Here is a 13,391-nt window from a genome sequence, read left to right on the forward strand (position 1 = left end):
ATTACTTCGTGAGTGAACAAATAATACTAAAGTACACTAGACGATAGCGCTTAAGATGATGATCACTTGTAGCCATGTCTACTTAGTTGGCTTATTGCTGTTGATGTTACTCGCGATTTGCCATTAGTTATTCACTCAACGTAGTTTTCCCATTTCATCTGTTGTGCGCAGTCGGCATTTCTGCCGCATTCAGGGTGCATTAGATGGCGCTTGCTTAGTTTACATGCATTTATGTTTTCCAGCAACAGCAGGGGTGGCCAACAGGCGTCCTGTCGCCAAAGCACATCGTTGTTTGCACTGGTTACGCAGAATGCGGCGCCCCTAATTACAGTTAATTGATGCCACAGAATAAGTGGAATGAAGGGAGAATACAATATAAGACGGGCCAGTGAGAAAACATGGTCAAGCACACACAAAGCGCGACACCGAAAACATACACAATTTTCCACTTTGTACTAATCAAGAACTCATTATCCTTCATTATGCTTTTCAAGTAGCCGTATGCAACAAACCATTTCCACTTTACACAACACAGCAAATCCAAGTGGAAAACGGCCACCAAGCAATCATTCATGCATACAAAATGTAAAACGTAACCATCACTTATATATATATATATATATATATATTATTTGATTGGAGGGTTTGCAAATTGCTTCTTTCTTGTAAACTAATCTCTTAATTTTGAATAGTTGTGTAGAAAAATATATGAATATGTAAGTAAGTCCTCAATTAACCATTGCAGTTACAGTATCCATTTTCCGCATACTTTGACCGCAAAGTATATTTTTAAATCGCTTGATTTTTATACTATATATTTCAATGTCCGTTCACAATTTGTATGTTGAAGTCAACAAATGTTTAGTATGTTCCTGATAACTCCATTTGAGAATCAATAAGAGAAAGGTTTATTTAAGAGATAAATTACGTAGATTACTCGACATCTAAATCAAAATATATTTTGCATTTATCTCTTCCGCAATTTTAAAGTCAAACTTGGAATGCAGATTACCAGGAACCTTCCTCAAAGATTGGTAATTCTTGGCTACAATCATCCTGTTCCGTTTCATTTGTTGTCAGATGCTTGTTGGCATCAGAGTATTTTGCAGTCGCTTACGCCTGACTGCAATTTTCTAATTTCGTTGTGTTGTGATTATTACTAATCAAGTTAAGTAACTTAACAAACTCCGCAATTTATTACGAAGTTTTAGAATATAATGTGAAGAAAAAAAATTCATTAAGTGTTAAATGCAGAAAAAAAAATAATGTTTTGGCGCTGGCCTGAGAAGTGATCCATTATTAACTGTTGATTTTGAAATTTTCTATTATTTAAAACTTAGCGTTTATTTTTGATTCAGTGAAGTATTGAATCAACTCTTCTGAAAACAAATGCAAATGAATCGCGATAAAAATCCAAACAAATATTCATAAGTACATACATACATATTTATTGTTTAAAATATAAAATACAAATAATTATAATAATAAATAAATTATTTATTTATAATATATTTTACACATAAGCTTATACATGAAAATGCAGTTTTTTGTTTTAATATGTATCTCGCGTCACATTTGATGACTTGGCGAGTAACTGACTCCAACCACGACTCTTGTAATTAGCTTCTATTGTTGTCGTTGTCGTTTCTTCTGATTTCACCTCGTGTCTTGATCATCTTTTATTAATTTTTGTATTTTTTTTTTTTGTTTTTAATGGCAATTAAAGCGACCAGAGCTCACGAAATAATAAAGTTAAATACAGAATACGAAATAGGAAGAGTCTACGATGAAAATGAAGTAGCAATAAATAAGGAGAAGCAACGCATTCGCGAATGAGGGTTAAATGGACTGTTTAGTTTTAAATTGCAAGCGATGGCTACTTATATGAGTAGTGACTGAACTTAATGCTTGGCCTCCTCCTCCTCCACCTCGGCAGCGACAATGGGCTCCAGCTGCTTGCCGGACTGCTCCTCCCCCTTGCCTTCCGCATCGGGTAAGACGCGCACCTCCACACGATTGGAGGCGCCATGTTCCTGTTCATGCTCTTCATGCACGTCTTCATCGTCCACTTGCTGCGGGTCCACCTTCTGATCGTCATGTTGCGTGTCATCGGAACGACTCTGCGCCTTATGATTCTGTGGCAGAGATGACGACGATGACTGTGGCTGCTCAATGGCCGTTAGTATGGATTGCAATAGACCCTGTGACAAGATCTCCTCGTGATTGGCAACTGGCTCACCGCTGGCTGCACCACTGTGTAGATTGCTGCCAGCACCGCCAACACCCGCATTGTTTAGCGAGCTACCAAACTGTACCTGAAAGTTCTGCATCGGCTGGCCATCGGTTGCTCCCAACTGAATGCTCTGAGATTTTTGTGCCGAGATCACATTCAAACCATCCAGTCCCGGCAGCTCATGCGGATCGGTTCCGTCGGGTAGTGCAGACACTGACGACTTCTGTGAGGCGTAGCCGGAGTGATCGAAATCAATTTCGTTGCCCGAGGGTGGTGGACCATAACTGTCACTGGGCCTGGTCACAAACTGTGTATGCTGCTCAGCGACTGGAATGCTCTGTGCGATGGCATTGTATGCGCCCGGAGATGACGCCGAGATGCTGCCAAATTGTTGTTGCTGCTGCTGCTGGTGTTGTTGATGTTGCACTTGGTAGCCAGTGCTGCTTACCAAATTGGGACCATGGCCGCAATCGTGCACAACAATCGTCTGTTGCTGCTGGTGGGGTTGCGGTGGTGGTGCCAGGCCTGGTTGTTGATTAAATCTCGGTGCCTGGTGTGCCAAAGGAAGTCCCTGCGAGTGGACAAACTGTTGCGTGTACTGCGACGAACTGAAACTGTTCTCCAAGTGTTGTTGATGATGTTGCTGGTGCTGTTGCTGCTGCAGTTGAATGTGTGGTGGTGGTCGAGGTAGGAGATATTGCTGCTGTGGTGATGGTGGTGGTGGTGGTAAGTAGTTAGGCTGTGGACCAGGACCTGGAGGACCGAACTGCTGCCCTTGTCCAGGCTTCTGATGAATGAACGCTGGTCCGTGCTGCGGCTGCGGCAGTTGCTGCTGGACAATGATCTGTGGCGGCGGCGGACCTGGACGATTTAGAGGCGTTCCGTAGATAGCTTGCGGAGCAGTGGGTGGACCACTCAAGGCAATTTCATGGGCGGCTGGTGGAATGTAAGTGGGTGGTTGTTGCGCTGGCTTAACGCCAAATTGATCCAGATGCTGAACGGTGGCGCCAATCGACTCCAACAGACCGTTTGGCACGGGCGGACGATAAGCGACGGGCTTGCTGGGATGTCCAGCACCAGGACGTGCGAATGGCGGTGGATTTCCAGAGGGTGGTCCATATTGGATGTTAACGTTGGAATGCGACTGCGAATGCGCCTGCGACTGGGCATGGCTACTTGTCAAAGCGGCAAAATGTGGCTGCGGTGGCGGTGGTGGACCATAGTTGGGTCCGGGTGGTGCCTGCAGTGGTGGCTGACCACCACCACCAATAGTCTGGTATTTGTGAGCATGCACGGAACCAGGCGCAAACGAATCAGCTGGCGGCTTGGAATAGCTGTCTTCAATGGCACCGACGGAGATCTGTTCGTCGAAAAGAATGTTATACTTGTCATAAGTTCAACTGAGAAAATGCATTTCTTATAGTTTGACTCTCTTGCTTTTTGAATTTAAAACAAATGCGATTCTCCAAACTTTATTTTTGAGTGTGGCATTGATTACGTACCTGTAAAGCGTCGGAGTCAATGTGGTTGTTGTTGTTGAAATGAGCATCGCCGCCGGGACCAGTGATCAAGTTTCCACCATCACTCTGCAGAGCAACGGCAACCAGCTGTTCGTCGGTGAGTCCATCAACAATGCTGCCACCGCCCGTGCCGCCTCCACCCACATTGTACTGGGTGCCGAGGATCTGACCATGACTCTGACTGTGTGCCTGACTGTGACTGTGGCCCTGACCCTGATTGACGTTGCTGTAGCCGCCCTGGGTCTCGATGTGGTTCTGTTCAATGTAGGCACCGATCGGAGCTGGAATCGGTTTCCAGCCATCGCAGGCTGTGTGGAATGGTGCCTGGGAGCCACTCACGCTGTGTGTGTGTCCAGAGGCATCGATCTGGATCTGCACTTGCTTGAAGGGCGGCGGTCCACCCGGACCACTGGGTAGCTGCTGACCACCGGGACCAGACAATATGATGGTAGTCTCGGGCGCCCGGTTGAAGTTCGCCGGATGCGGGCCGGGCAGATTAATGGGCAGAGGTGGTGGGCCATAGTTGGGTGGGGTATCGTAGACAGGCTTAGGTGGCAGGTTCAAGGGTCCCGAGGCGGGTGGGCCGTAGGAAGTGGCTGGCTGATGGGCTGGCTTGAATAGTTGGGCAGGATGTGGTGCAGGCAGTGGCTGAGGAAAATGTGGTTTCTGTGGTGGCGGTCCGTAATGTGGTGGCGGTCCGTACTGTGGTGACGGACGATGCTGTAGCTTCAGTGGTGGCGGCGGTCCATACTTTTCAGGTGGTGGACCGTACTGCGGTGCAGGCTGTGGCGGTGGTCCATACTGTGGTGCAGGTGGGCCATACACTGGCTTCGGTGGTGGTGGCCCATATTCCGGTGCTGGCTTATGGTGTATATGAGGTGGTCCATAAAATGGCTTAGGAACTCCAAAGTGTGTCTTGATCTGCTCATACAAGCCACCCGAGAACGATGAGCCACCCCCACCACCACCACCACCACCACCACCACCACCTCCACCGCCCAAAAAGTTAAGTTTAGGTGGGCCATACTTTAAGGCTGGTGGGCCGTACTCGCGGAATGGAATCTGCTGTGGTACGCCATACTCCCGGTGTGGTATATGGTGTGGTGGCGGTGGGCCATACTGTGGTGCTGGCCTTGGTGGCGGTCCGTAACTGTCAAAGCCGGCCTCTCGTCGCTTCAAATCTTTGCCACTGAGCACAGCTTGGCCAAGGCCAAAGCTTAATGCCATCAGCAATGCGAGCCGGAGCAGCATCTGAAGGAGAACGAACAAAAAGAAAGAGATGCAACGAATGAGAGAAATGAAGGAGATTGATTCAATTTCTATTTATAAATCACAATTTAAATCATTTTATATACCGTGTATAAATCAGCGAGTGTAAATAATGATTATTTTTTTAATTGTGTAATCAAGTAAATCATTCACTTGGAATATACGTTAAAATAAATAAGTATACGCAATGATTTGCTGTTAATTGATTTTCCTGAGTGGTAATAATTATATTTTGATGCCTTTTTGCTAGCGATATTTAATTCGTCTACGATAGCAGCTTACTGCGATATTAACCATGACTTAAATAAGATTTACATTTTTAGGCAAAACGTACATTTTGCTATTTCGATTGTCAAACAATCCGAATCCCATTTGCAATAACGCAGTTCTGGGTTTCACACCATTCGCACACTCTCGCTGTGTCCACGGTTGCAAACATGGCTTACGTGTGACCATAACTTGCTCTAATTGCAGCCGTCATTTCTCTCTCCCTTCTCTCTTAGCAGTAATTAGTCAGCGGTTGGCCAATCACACTACTGCTAGCTGAGTCTGGCGCTCTAATTAAAACTTAATTGAGGTACTGTCTTCATCGTCAAAGACCCCATGGCAATCATATCGTAATCGTCATGATTCCCATGCCCCTTACGCATCATCGTCAATAACTGAACAACAGCAGAGCGTGCCACAAACAAAACAAGAAGACCAACAAACAAATTATATATAATAAGCCGAATGCCCGACTAGGCTTATACACTGAAAGTCCGCATACAGTTTGAAAAATAATTGACCAAACGACTTGGGTACAAATTAAATTCAAAGTAAACATGAATTTTACATCTTAAAGCTACAGATTGTCTTCGGTATTATCTTGAAAATTAATTGTTGATTGCATTTGTTGCATGCGACAAGTTTGATGCACTTAATTTGTAAAATCGGTGTAAATATATATAAAATTTGAATAACAATAAATATTATTTTCGATTAGTATAATTCCCATTTATCAAAGCTAACAGGAATATTGAAATGTTTCTAGTAAATGAGATAACATATAATTTTCTGTATTGTTTATCATAACTCTAATTGAAAATAATCTATTCCATTCACTTCAATCTGTCACTATCAGCTTTTAATGAAACAAACATGCCAAACTTAAAATACATTTATATGCAGCTGTCATTGTAACTTTTGTTTGGAAACCGAATCAAATGAACAAAGAACGTGTTACTGCTGATAATTTGTTATCTAATGGGTGTATGAAGACTAGGGTATATCATCGCCGGCACTCCAAGCTTTTATTGTGTTAATTCAATAAAAAATGCGGCAGGCAACAAGCATTATATGATTACTCATTCCACATTCGAAACACAGCGTGTGAATTAACCGTTGAAAGCGAGTGACCGGGCTCAAAAAGCACGATTACAGCTGCACGTACAAGTGCAAATACATGTTTGTATATATGTATATATATATATATATATATATGGCATATAATACTAATTGGATGTGATTACATGAGGTCAATAAAGCATTTCGGCTGTTTCTGATGGGCCATCCATGAGTGGGTTTTAGGCTACAAATAACAAATAACGATCGAATGCAAATGAGTTGAGTAAGTAACAACAACAATCACAAAAGAGAGCAGGCAGGTGACAAGTAAAATTGGTAGCGTTAACAGGTTGCTGAGGATGCTGAGCGATTCGATAGTTCCGACTTCAAAGCCAATTCCAATGGTCAAATCAGTCAGTATGTCAGATATGAGGTCGTCTGCACTATTGTGTAACTAAAAGATAAACACACACATACACGTATTGATAAACTTGCTTGAGTGATGATGCCCCTTTCTCCAATTACGGCAACAATTACGTAAGACGCACTATGGGCAATCATCTACTTAGAGTGCAGCTCGATGGCCTCAGCCACTGTGCATTGAATATCAAAAGATGAAGCCAGAGGCAAAAGCAATAACAATAAGCAAAGCGAACAACAATTTGGCCAGCATTTAAATGTTATAAGCGCCCCAAGTGGCCAAAAGCGAAGAAGCCAAAAAGAAATGCCTCGTCCGAGGTAAAAACTTTCACTTCCCGTTAGCCACAATAACAAAAAACTGAAGACTGCCGCAAATATATGTATGTACATCAATGGCTCTCTCTCTCTCTCTCTCTCTCTCCCTCTCTCTGTCTTTGTCTCTGTCTCTGTCTCTCTCTCTCTCTTTCTGTCTGTCGTCCATCCATCCAACCATCCCACCCTCTGCGCCTCAATCCATCTGTTGTGAGGAGGATGAGTAGGTGTCACAAATGCAGGCAGTGAAATTACGCTGCTCATAATGAAAATACATTATACAAGAAATAGCAAACAATTAAGAGTGCCAGCAAGCATAAAATCATGTGAGATGCGGTTAGCAAAGAGTGCTGGCTGAAAGGGGCAGGTGGCAGATGGCAGATGGCAGGTGGCTGGCTGGCAGGGTGGCAGGGTGGCAGGGTGGGGAGTTAACCTGTAGAGCCGCCCATTGTCTGTGAAGCGTGTGAAGTGACCCGCATGCTGCCAGCAGATAGTTAATAATAACGAAAAGTAACTAACCCAATTGTTTTTGTAGTAATCTATTGCGAGAGAGTCAGTCAGTCAGGCAGCCAGCCAGTCAGTCAGTCAGTCAGGCAGCCAGTCAGTCAGTCAGTCAGTCAGTCAGTCAGTCAGTCAGTCAGTCGGTCTGTCGGTTGTTTGTCATATTGATTAAGTGATAGAATCAGCAAATGAGAAAATGAGCACAAACTTGACTTCACTTACTACTATTTCTACCACTTCTAATACGGCTGTCGACTGTTTACTTGGCCATTACTTTGAGCAGCTTTCGTTCGATTTCTGTTCATTAGCATAGCCCACAAATATTTGTTATTGATGCTAAACAATTGACAAAACAACAGCAACAACAGACACAAACAAACGAGCAGTCGCAGCAGTAACAACAAAACACTCAAAAACAAAATAAGCAAAAATATGTAGAAAAAAAAAGCAAGCTGCGAACTTTCACTCTCGTTGAGAAAACGATAATTTAGTTCGAAGATGAACAAACAAACCAAACGAATAATAACAACAACAACAAAACTTAACATACAACAACATTTACATATATTAAATGTAAATGAAGACGGATGCCCACTAAATTCGAAAAGGAAGCAGCAACAGAATCCCGAAAGGATTGCTTATCTCATTCTATAATCATACCCCGAAACACTCGCATTGGTCCACCCACATCCAACCCCTTTCTCCAGCAACCCCACCCCAATCTCCCTACCATTTTCATTCTCATTCTCATTTCCAATTACAATTCATATTTTCGTTTGGATTGCCTGGGCACAGCTGCTGCCGTCTGTCTGTCTTTCTGTCTTTCAGGCATTTGCTCAAAAGTAAGGCTCGTAATCTGTGTTAATTCCTTGCTAGCAGCAGCAGCCGCAGCAGCAGCACCAGAAGTGGCAACAACAACAACAACAACAACGATAGCAAACTCATTGAATAGCAAATACGAAATATTTATGAATCAATTTCGATCATAAATTAATTATGTGGACCCATAAAAGGCAGAAGCCTTCAGGCATCGTGTTGTCGAAATGAGTAATCTGCCACTGGCAAGGATGGTTCACAATTCCGCATCAATTTTCATTTGTGTACACGAAAACCGAAAACCCCTTATTAATTGATTGCATAGGTCAGTCATAGCGAAATCATATCGCAATCATTTACCAAGTGATAGAAACTTTTTAATTTCTACATTCAATCTGTTTGGATTTTTTTTTTTTTCTCCTTATTTGATTTTTGTTTTTGTTTTTGTTTTTGGTTTTTTTCACTCCTAAGCGGTTCGTCATCACCATGACAATTAGTGATGGTGAGACTGTGACAGTGACAGTGACAGCTTCAATTAGCCACTTTCTTTATTTTGGCTTAGTTGTGAGCATATCCAACCAACCGACAACCAACCGACGACCCGACCCCTTTGCATATTTTGTCTGATCCTAATTAGTGATGATTCTTAAAATGTTGTACCAGCTGGCTTGCTCATCGAAAAGCTGTGTTTAACTTTTGTATTAGCAGCCGTTCGGCAATCTTGGTAATTAATTAAAATTAAGCAAGATATTTTTATTGCCACTTAGGAACTTAGAATAAATTCTTTACCATTGCGGCAGCGCCAAAGATGCTTCCCAAAGCCGTTAGCAAAACTTATTATGCTTCGCAGCCGATCCGCCAACCTTATGCGTTACTTATTCCGCTTTTCGTGAGTTTCGTCTTGCCACTTTTCAAACAGCAACAGAAAAAAAATAACAAAAACAAAAGCCAAAGCCAGAAACAAACAATTAGCAGATACTTTGCTGGCTGTTCACTGCACGAGGACGCGACGTATGTTCGAGTATATATATTATTATATATATATTTGTGTATACATATATATATATATATATATATATATATATTTGTGTAGGAAGAAAATAAATGTGTTTGGCGCCGCCTCGAGACACACAATACTGCACGGAACGCGAATCGACAAGGTTTCGGCAACGGATCGTCCGTTACTTGTCACTCTCGAATTGAAAATGCTGCCGCACAGATGATAACGCCAGCTCATATAGGTAATAGCGAACGTCGGCGTCGTCGGCGCCGGCGCCGCAGCCACCGCAGCCACGGCCGTAGAGTCGAAAACTCGAAACCGAAAGTGAAGAAATTTTGTAAGCGTAAAAAAAAAAACAACAACAACAAAAAAACACGCACACAGACACACACACACACACACAAGACACTAAAATAAATAAAAATAAAAAAAAAGAAGACAAACTGACGACTTTGGAGTCGGCACAAGGTGCACGCTGAAGGGACCGGCATCCGACTCTGGGCCAGGGGCAGGCACAGAGTGACAGTCGCAGCGAGCGAGAAAAGAGAGATAGTGAGAGATAGAGGAGGATAGAGAGAAAGAGAGAGAGAGAGAGGGAGAGAGAGAGAGAGAGAGAGAGAGAAAGAGAGTTTGAGGGAGTGAGCGAAAGGGAAAGAGTCTTTTGTACGCGACCAGTTTTGCAACAATTTCACACAGACTTTGTGGCTTTTGCCACATGCTGAATGCAAATTGGCTGCAGCCACAACTGCAGCTTTACCAGTCAAGAGACTGTGCCACGGCACCCATAAAGATGTTTGTGTCACATAGTAACCAAGTAAAAGATTCTAAAGACTCATTCAGCAAATGCACTAAGACATTTTCCTTTTGTGATTTGAAGACTCTGTAGTTAAATTGGCAACACAGTATATTAAAGCTAATTGGATTAAGTCCAACTCTTATACATACCCATTTGGAATTAGCTTCTTGTATTTTCCTATCCATTTTGAACTGCATTACCCAAAAACATATCTCACATAGTGAAAAATGATTAGAAAAAAAAGTGATTTTTTATTTATATGCACTCACCTTGCACTCACTTTGAGGGCTTACCATAAGCTTAATGTATAATAGTGTCTGAAAAGGTGTTGCATGTGCCACACTGCTCTATTTTTATGATTTGTATGGATGGAGAAAAGCCTCGTTGCATATCCGCTTATGCATTGTAAAGAGTGTTAAAGCGTGTGATTGTCCACTTTTGGGATTACAAGGAATTATGTGTGTTGTTTAGTAAATAGAAAAAAAGGGCTCAGTATACAAAAGCGATTAATTTGTCTTTCATTGTCCACTTTCCATTTCTTTTAACATTAACCTCTAAAAGCATAAAAGCTTGTATTAAGTCATACTTCAAGTTATACATTTGCATTCCATATTTAGTACATTTTCGCATCGATACCAGTATCAATAACTAGATTCCGATTATTAATGCATTTATATCTAAGACCTACGAGCAGAGTATCAAGTGTATGTGGCAAGCATCAAATTGCAAACACCTATATAGAGTGACATAATAGCAATGCGCCCTTACGCGATGGTCAGCTTTGTGGCTAAGTGAGAAAACCTTTCCGGAGCCGCACACACTTTAACCAGTTGCAATTGAAACTTTATGAATGTATGTGTATGTATGTATGTATGTAAATACTGGTGTCGTGTTAAATTCTTTGAATTAATGTCATCCACTTAAGTTGCCCGAGGCATCTGCTGGTTAAGTCATATGACTTCATCATCTTGGCGCACCGAGCCAACAAGTAGCGCAGAGCAAGTTTTGCCTTCTGTTTTGTTTGGGTTGGAGGTGTGGCAGGCGTAGGCACAATTTGCGTGCTTCGATTCGATTTCGCTTTCATTTCCATATTGGGCGGTGGGTGGTTGGAGGTCGCCACTCTTGCTATCACCGTTGCCGACGGTAACATCGAAGGCGAGCATGATTTTGGCTTTGCCTTTTGCCTCTGGCAACAGATTTATGGTTGTCATCATCTTCGTTATCTTTTGCTGCCTATACACATACACACTTAAACACTTACACATACACACGTACACACATACACACATACACACATACAACAACTCATGCATATAGAAGACAGAGTTTTGGCATAAGCCTCAACCTTTGCTGGCTTTAAAGATTTTGTTTTCTGCATTTTTTAAATGATACCCCTTGAAACTCGTTTACTTTGGCTTTCACCCTTACATGCAAAACTTGGTTAGAGTGTAATCCCAATAAGATTTCAAAATTAGCTTTTAATGCGAGTAAATATTGCATGTTATGAATGGTCAAATTTGTTTTCATCTCATAAGCAATTTCCTCACACACAATCAACAACAAAAAAATAAAAATAAAAAATAAGAAAAATAAATACACAAAAAAAAAAAAAGTAAATAAATAAAATAAACCTACATTTAACATTGCAGTCTTAGTTTTCAGGTGATGACTCGGACTTTAGCGCTGATATTTATCCAGTTTTGTAAGCAGCTGACTCTCCACACACACACACACACACACACACACACACACACACACACACACATGCACGTAGACATATTACATAAATATGTATGTGGACTGTCGTTGTGCTTGCATCAACACCGCTACTGCTGCCTCAGGCAGACTTTTAGACTTCCTGCTACTACTGAAGTTATAACATTTACGGTTTGGTTTCGTTTTCGGGGTCGGAATTGGGGCTGGGACTGGGACTGGGACTGGGACTGAGACTGGGACTCGGCCTGGGGCTGCGGTCGGTGTCAGGTCGGATCGGATCGGGTCGGGGCCACTGGTTTACCAGCATCAGCCACCTAACCAATAACAACAATAACAGCAAATGCAGCGACAACAACAGCAACAACAGCAACAACAGCAACAACAACAACTTAACAACAGCATCAACTTAAGTATCTGCAAACATTTTGTCCCCATCTGTTCCCTTTGGGTTGTCATGCTTGCTGTAGGATTGCTTTGCAATTTTTTGCGCTTTTACTTTGTCGAGTTTAAAGTTGAGGAAACTTTCTTTTATTACATATATATGTATATGTTAACAGGAAAAAAGGTTTTTTAATTATATGCATATATATTATTCACGAACAGGTATATACGAGCCGATAATTAAAAAGTATGCATTCCTTAACTGATATGGAATTGCCGAGATTTGAATGGCACTTATATAATATTCCATACCATATCCATAGGTCCATATAGGAATACTCGGAATTTATGAAAAATATTATTTTCAAATGTAAACATAAGCAAACCATTGCAATAATATTATAAGTTAACATAATATGGTAAAGCCATAATTAAAAAATAAATATTCCAAAAGCTAAACTCTTCAAATAATAAGATTATTTATCCCCAAATCTATTTGATACTTATGTTTCACTTACATTTTTAATCAAGTTCGATTACCTAATACTTGTAACTGAATCGAAACGTTTCTAAGTCTTATGAAAAGCAGCGTTCGGGATACTGGGGATAATAGCATTTTCTGTGAACCAGTTGCATAACATTTGGGATACATAATATGTAGTGCAGGGTATCTCTAGGTCACAGCAAACTATGAACACAAATATTGAATATTTAAGTGATTTTAAATTTTGTTTTTTTGTTTGTTGTTTTTTGATTAGCGAACGTAAACTCATTAATGAAACAATTTGTATTTCCCAAGTCAACTTTAAGCAACCTTAAAGCCGTAGCATTCGAATTTGTGCCACATCTGTATCTATATATATGTGTGTGTGTGTGTGTGTGTGTGTGTGTGCATATGCATGCCAAATAGAGATAATACTCTATCCAATGTCAACGCGAAACGCACAATTATTGAGAAAATATTTAAAGAAGTGAAATTGCATTCCAATGCTGTGAGACATTGTTGTCGAAGGTGTTGCTGTTGCTATTGTTGCTGCCGTTGCCGTTGTTGTTGTCATTGTTGTGGTTGTTGTTGTGTTCGCTTTCGTCGCTGGCTGCTGC

The 13,391-nt window shown here is 41.7% G+C and overlaps 1 protein-coding gene across 1 annotated transcript; it reads right to left on the bottom strand.

Moving 5' to 3' along the window:
- Positions 1-1,842: 1,842 nt before the first annotated feature.
- On the bottom strand, positions 1,843-11,356 carry LOC6565138 (trithorax group protein osa). The gene is made up of 3 exons (XM_043216071.1): positions 11,171-11,356; positions 3,736-5,004; positions 1,843-3,593 (listed from the first exon to the last, which is right to left on the bottom strand). Exons 1-3 carry the CDS (start codon positions 11,354-11,356, stop codon positions 1,902-1,904), a joined length of 3,147 nt encoding a protein of 1,048 aa, XP_043072006.1. The 3' UTR covers positions 1,843-1,901.
- Positions 11,357-13,391: the final 2,035 nt, after the last annotated feature.

This window comes from Drosophila grimshawi, unplaced genomic scaffold, assembly GCF_018153295.1.
Source record: "Drosophila grimshawi isolate 15287-2541.00 unplaced genomic scaffold, ASM1815329v1 contig_848, whole genome shotgun sequence".
In the NCBI taxonomy this organism is placed as follows: domain Eukaryota; kingdom Metazoa; phylum Arthropoda; class Insecta; order Diptera; family Drosophilidae; genus Drosophila; species Drosophila grimshawi.

Bases quoted from the DNA above. Each gene is read 5' to 3' on its own strand.
- LOC6565138 (XM_043216071.1), bottom strand. From the start codon at position 11,356: ATGCTCGCCTTCGATGTTACCGTCGGCAACGGTGATAGCAAGAGTGGC. The intron at 5,005-11,170 runs GTGCGCCAAGAT...GTTCTCCTTCAG, and splicing joins CTGCGCTACTTGTTGGCTCG to ATGCTGCTCCGGCTCGCATT. The intron at 3,594-3,735 runs GTACGTAATCAA...TTCGACGAACAG, and splicing joins TTGACTCCGACGCTTTACAG to ATCTCCGTCGGTGCCATTGA.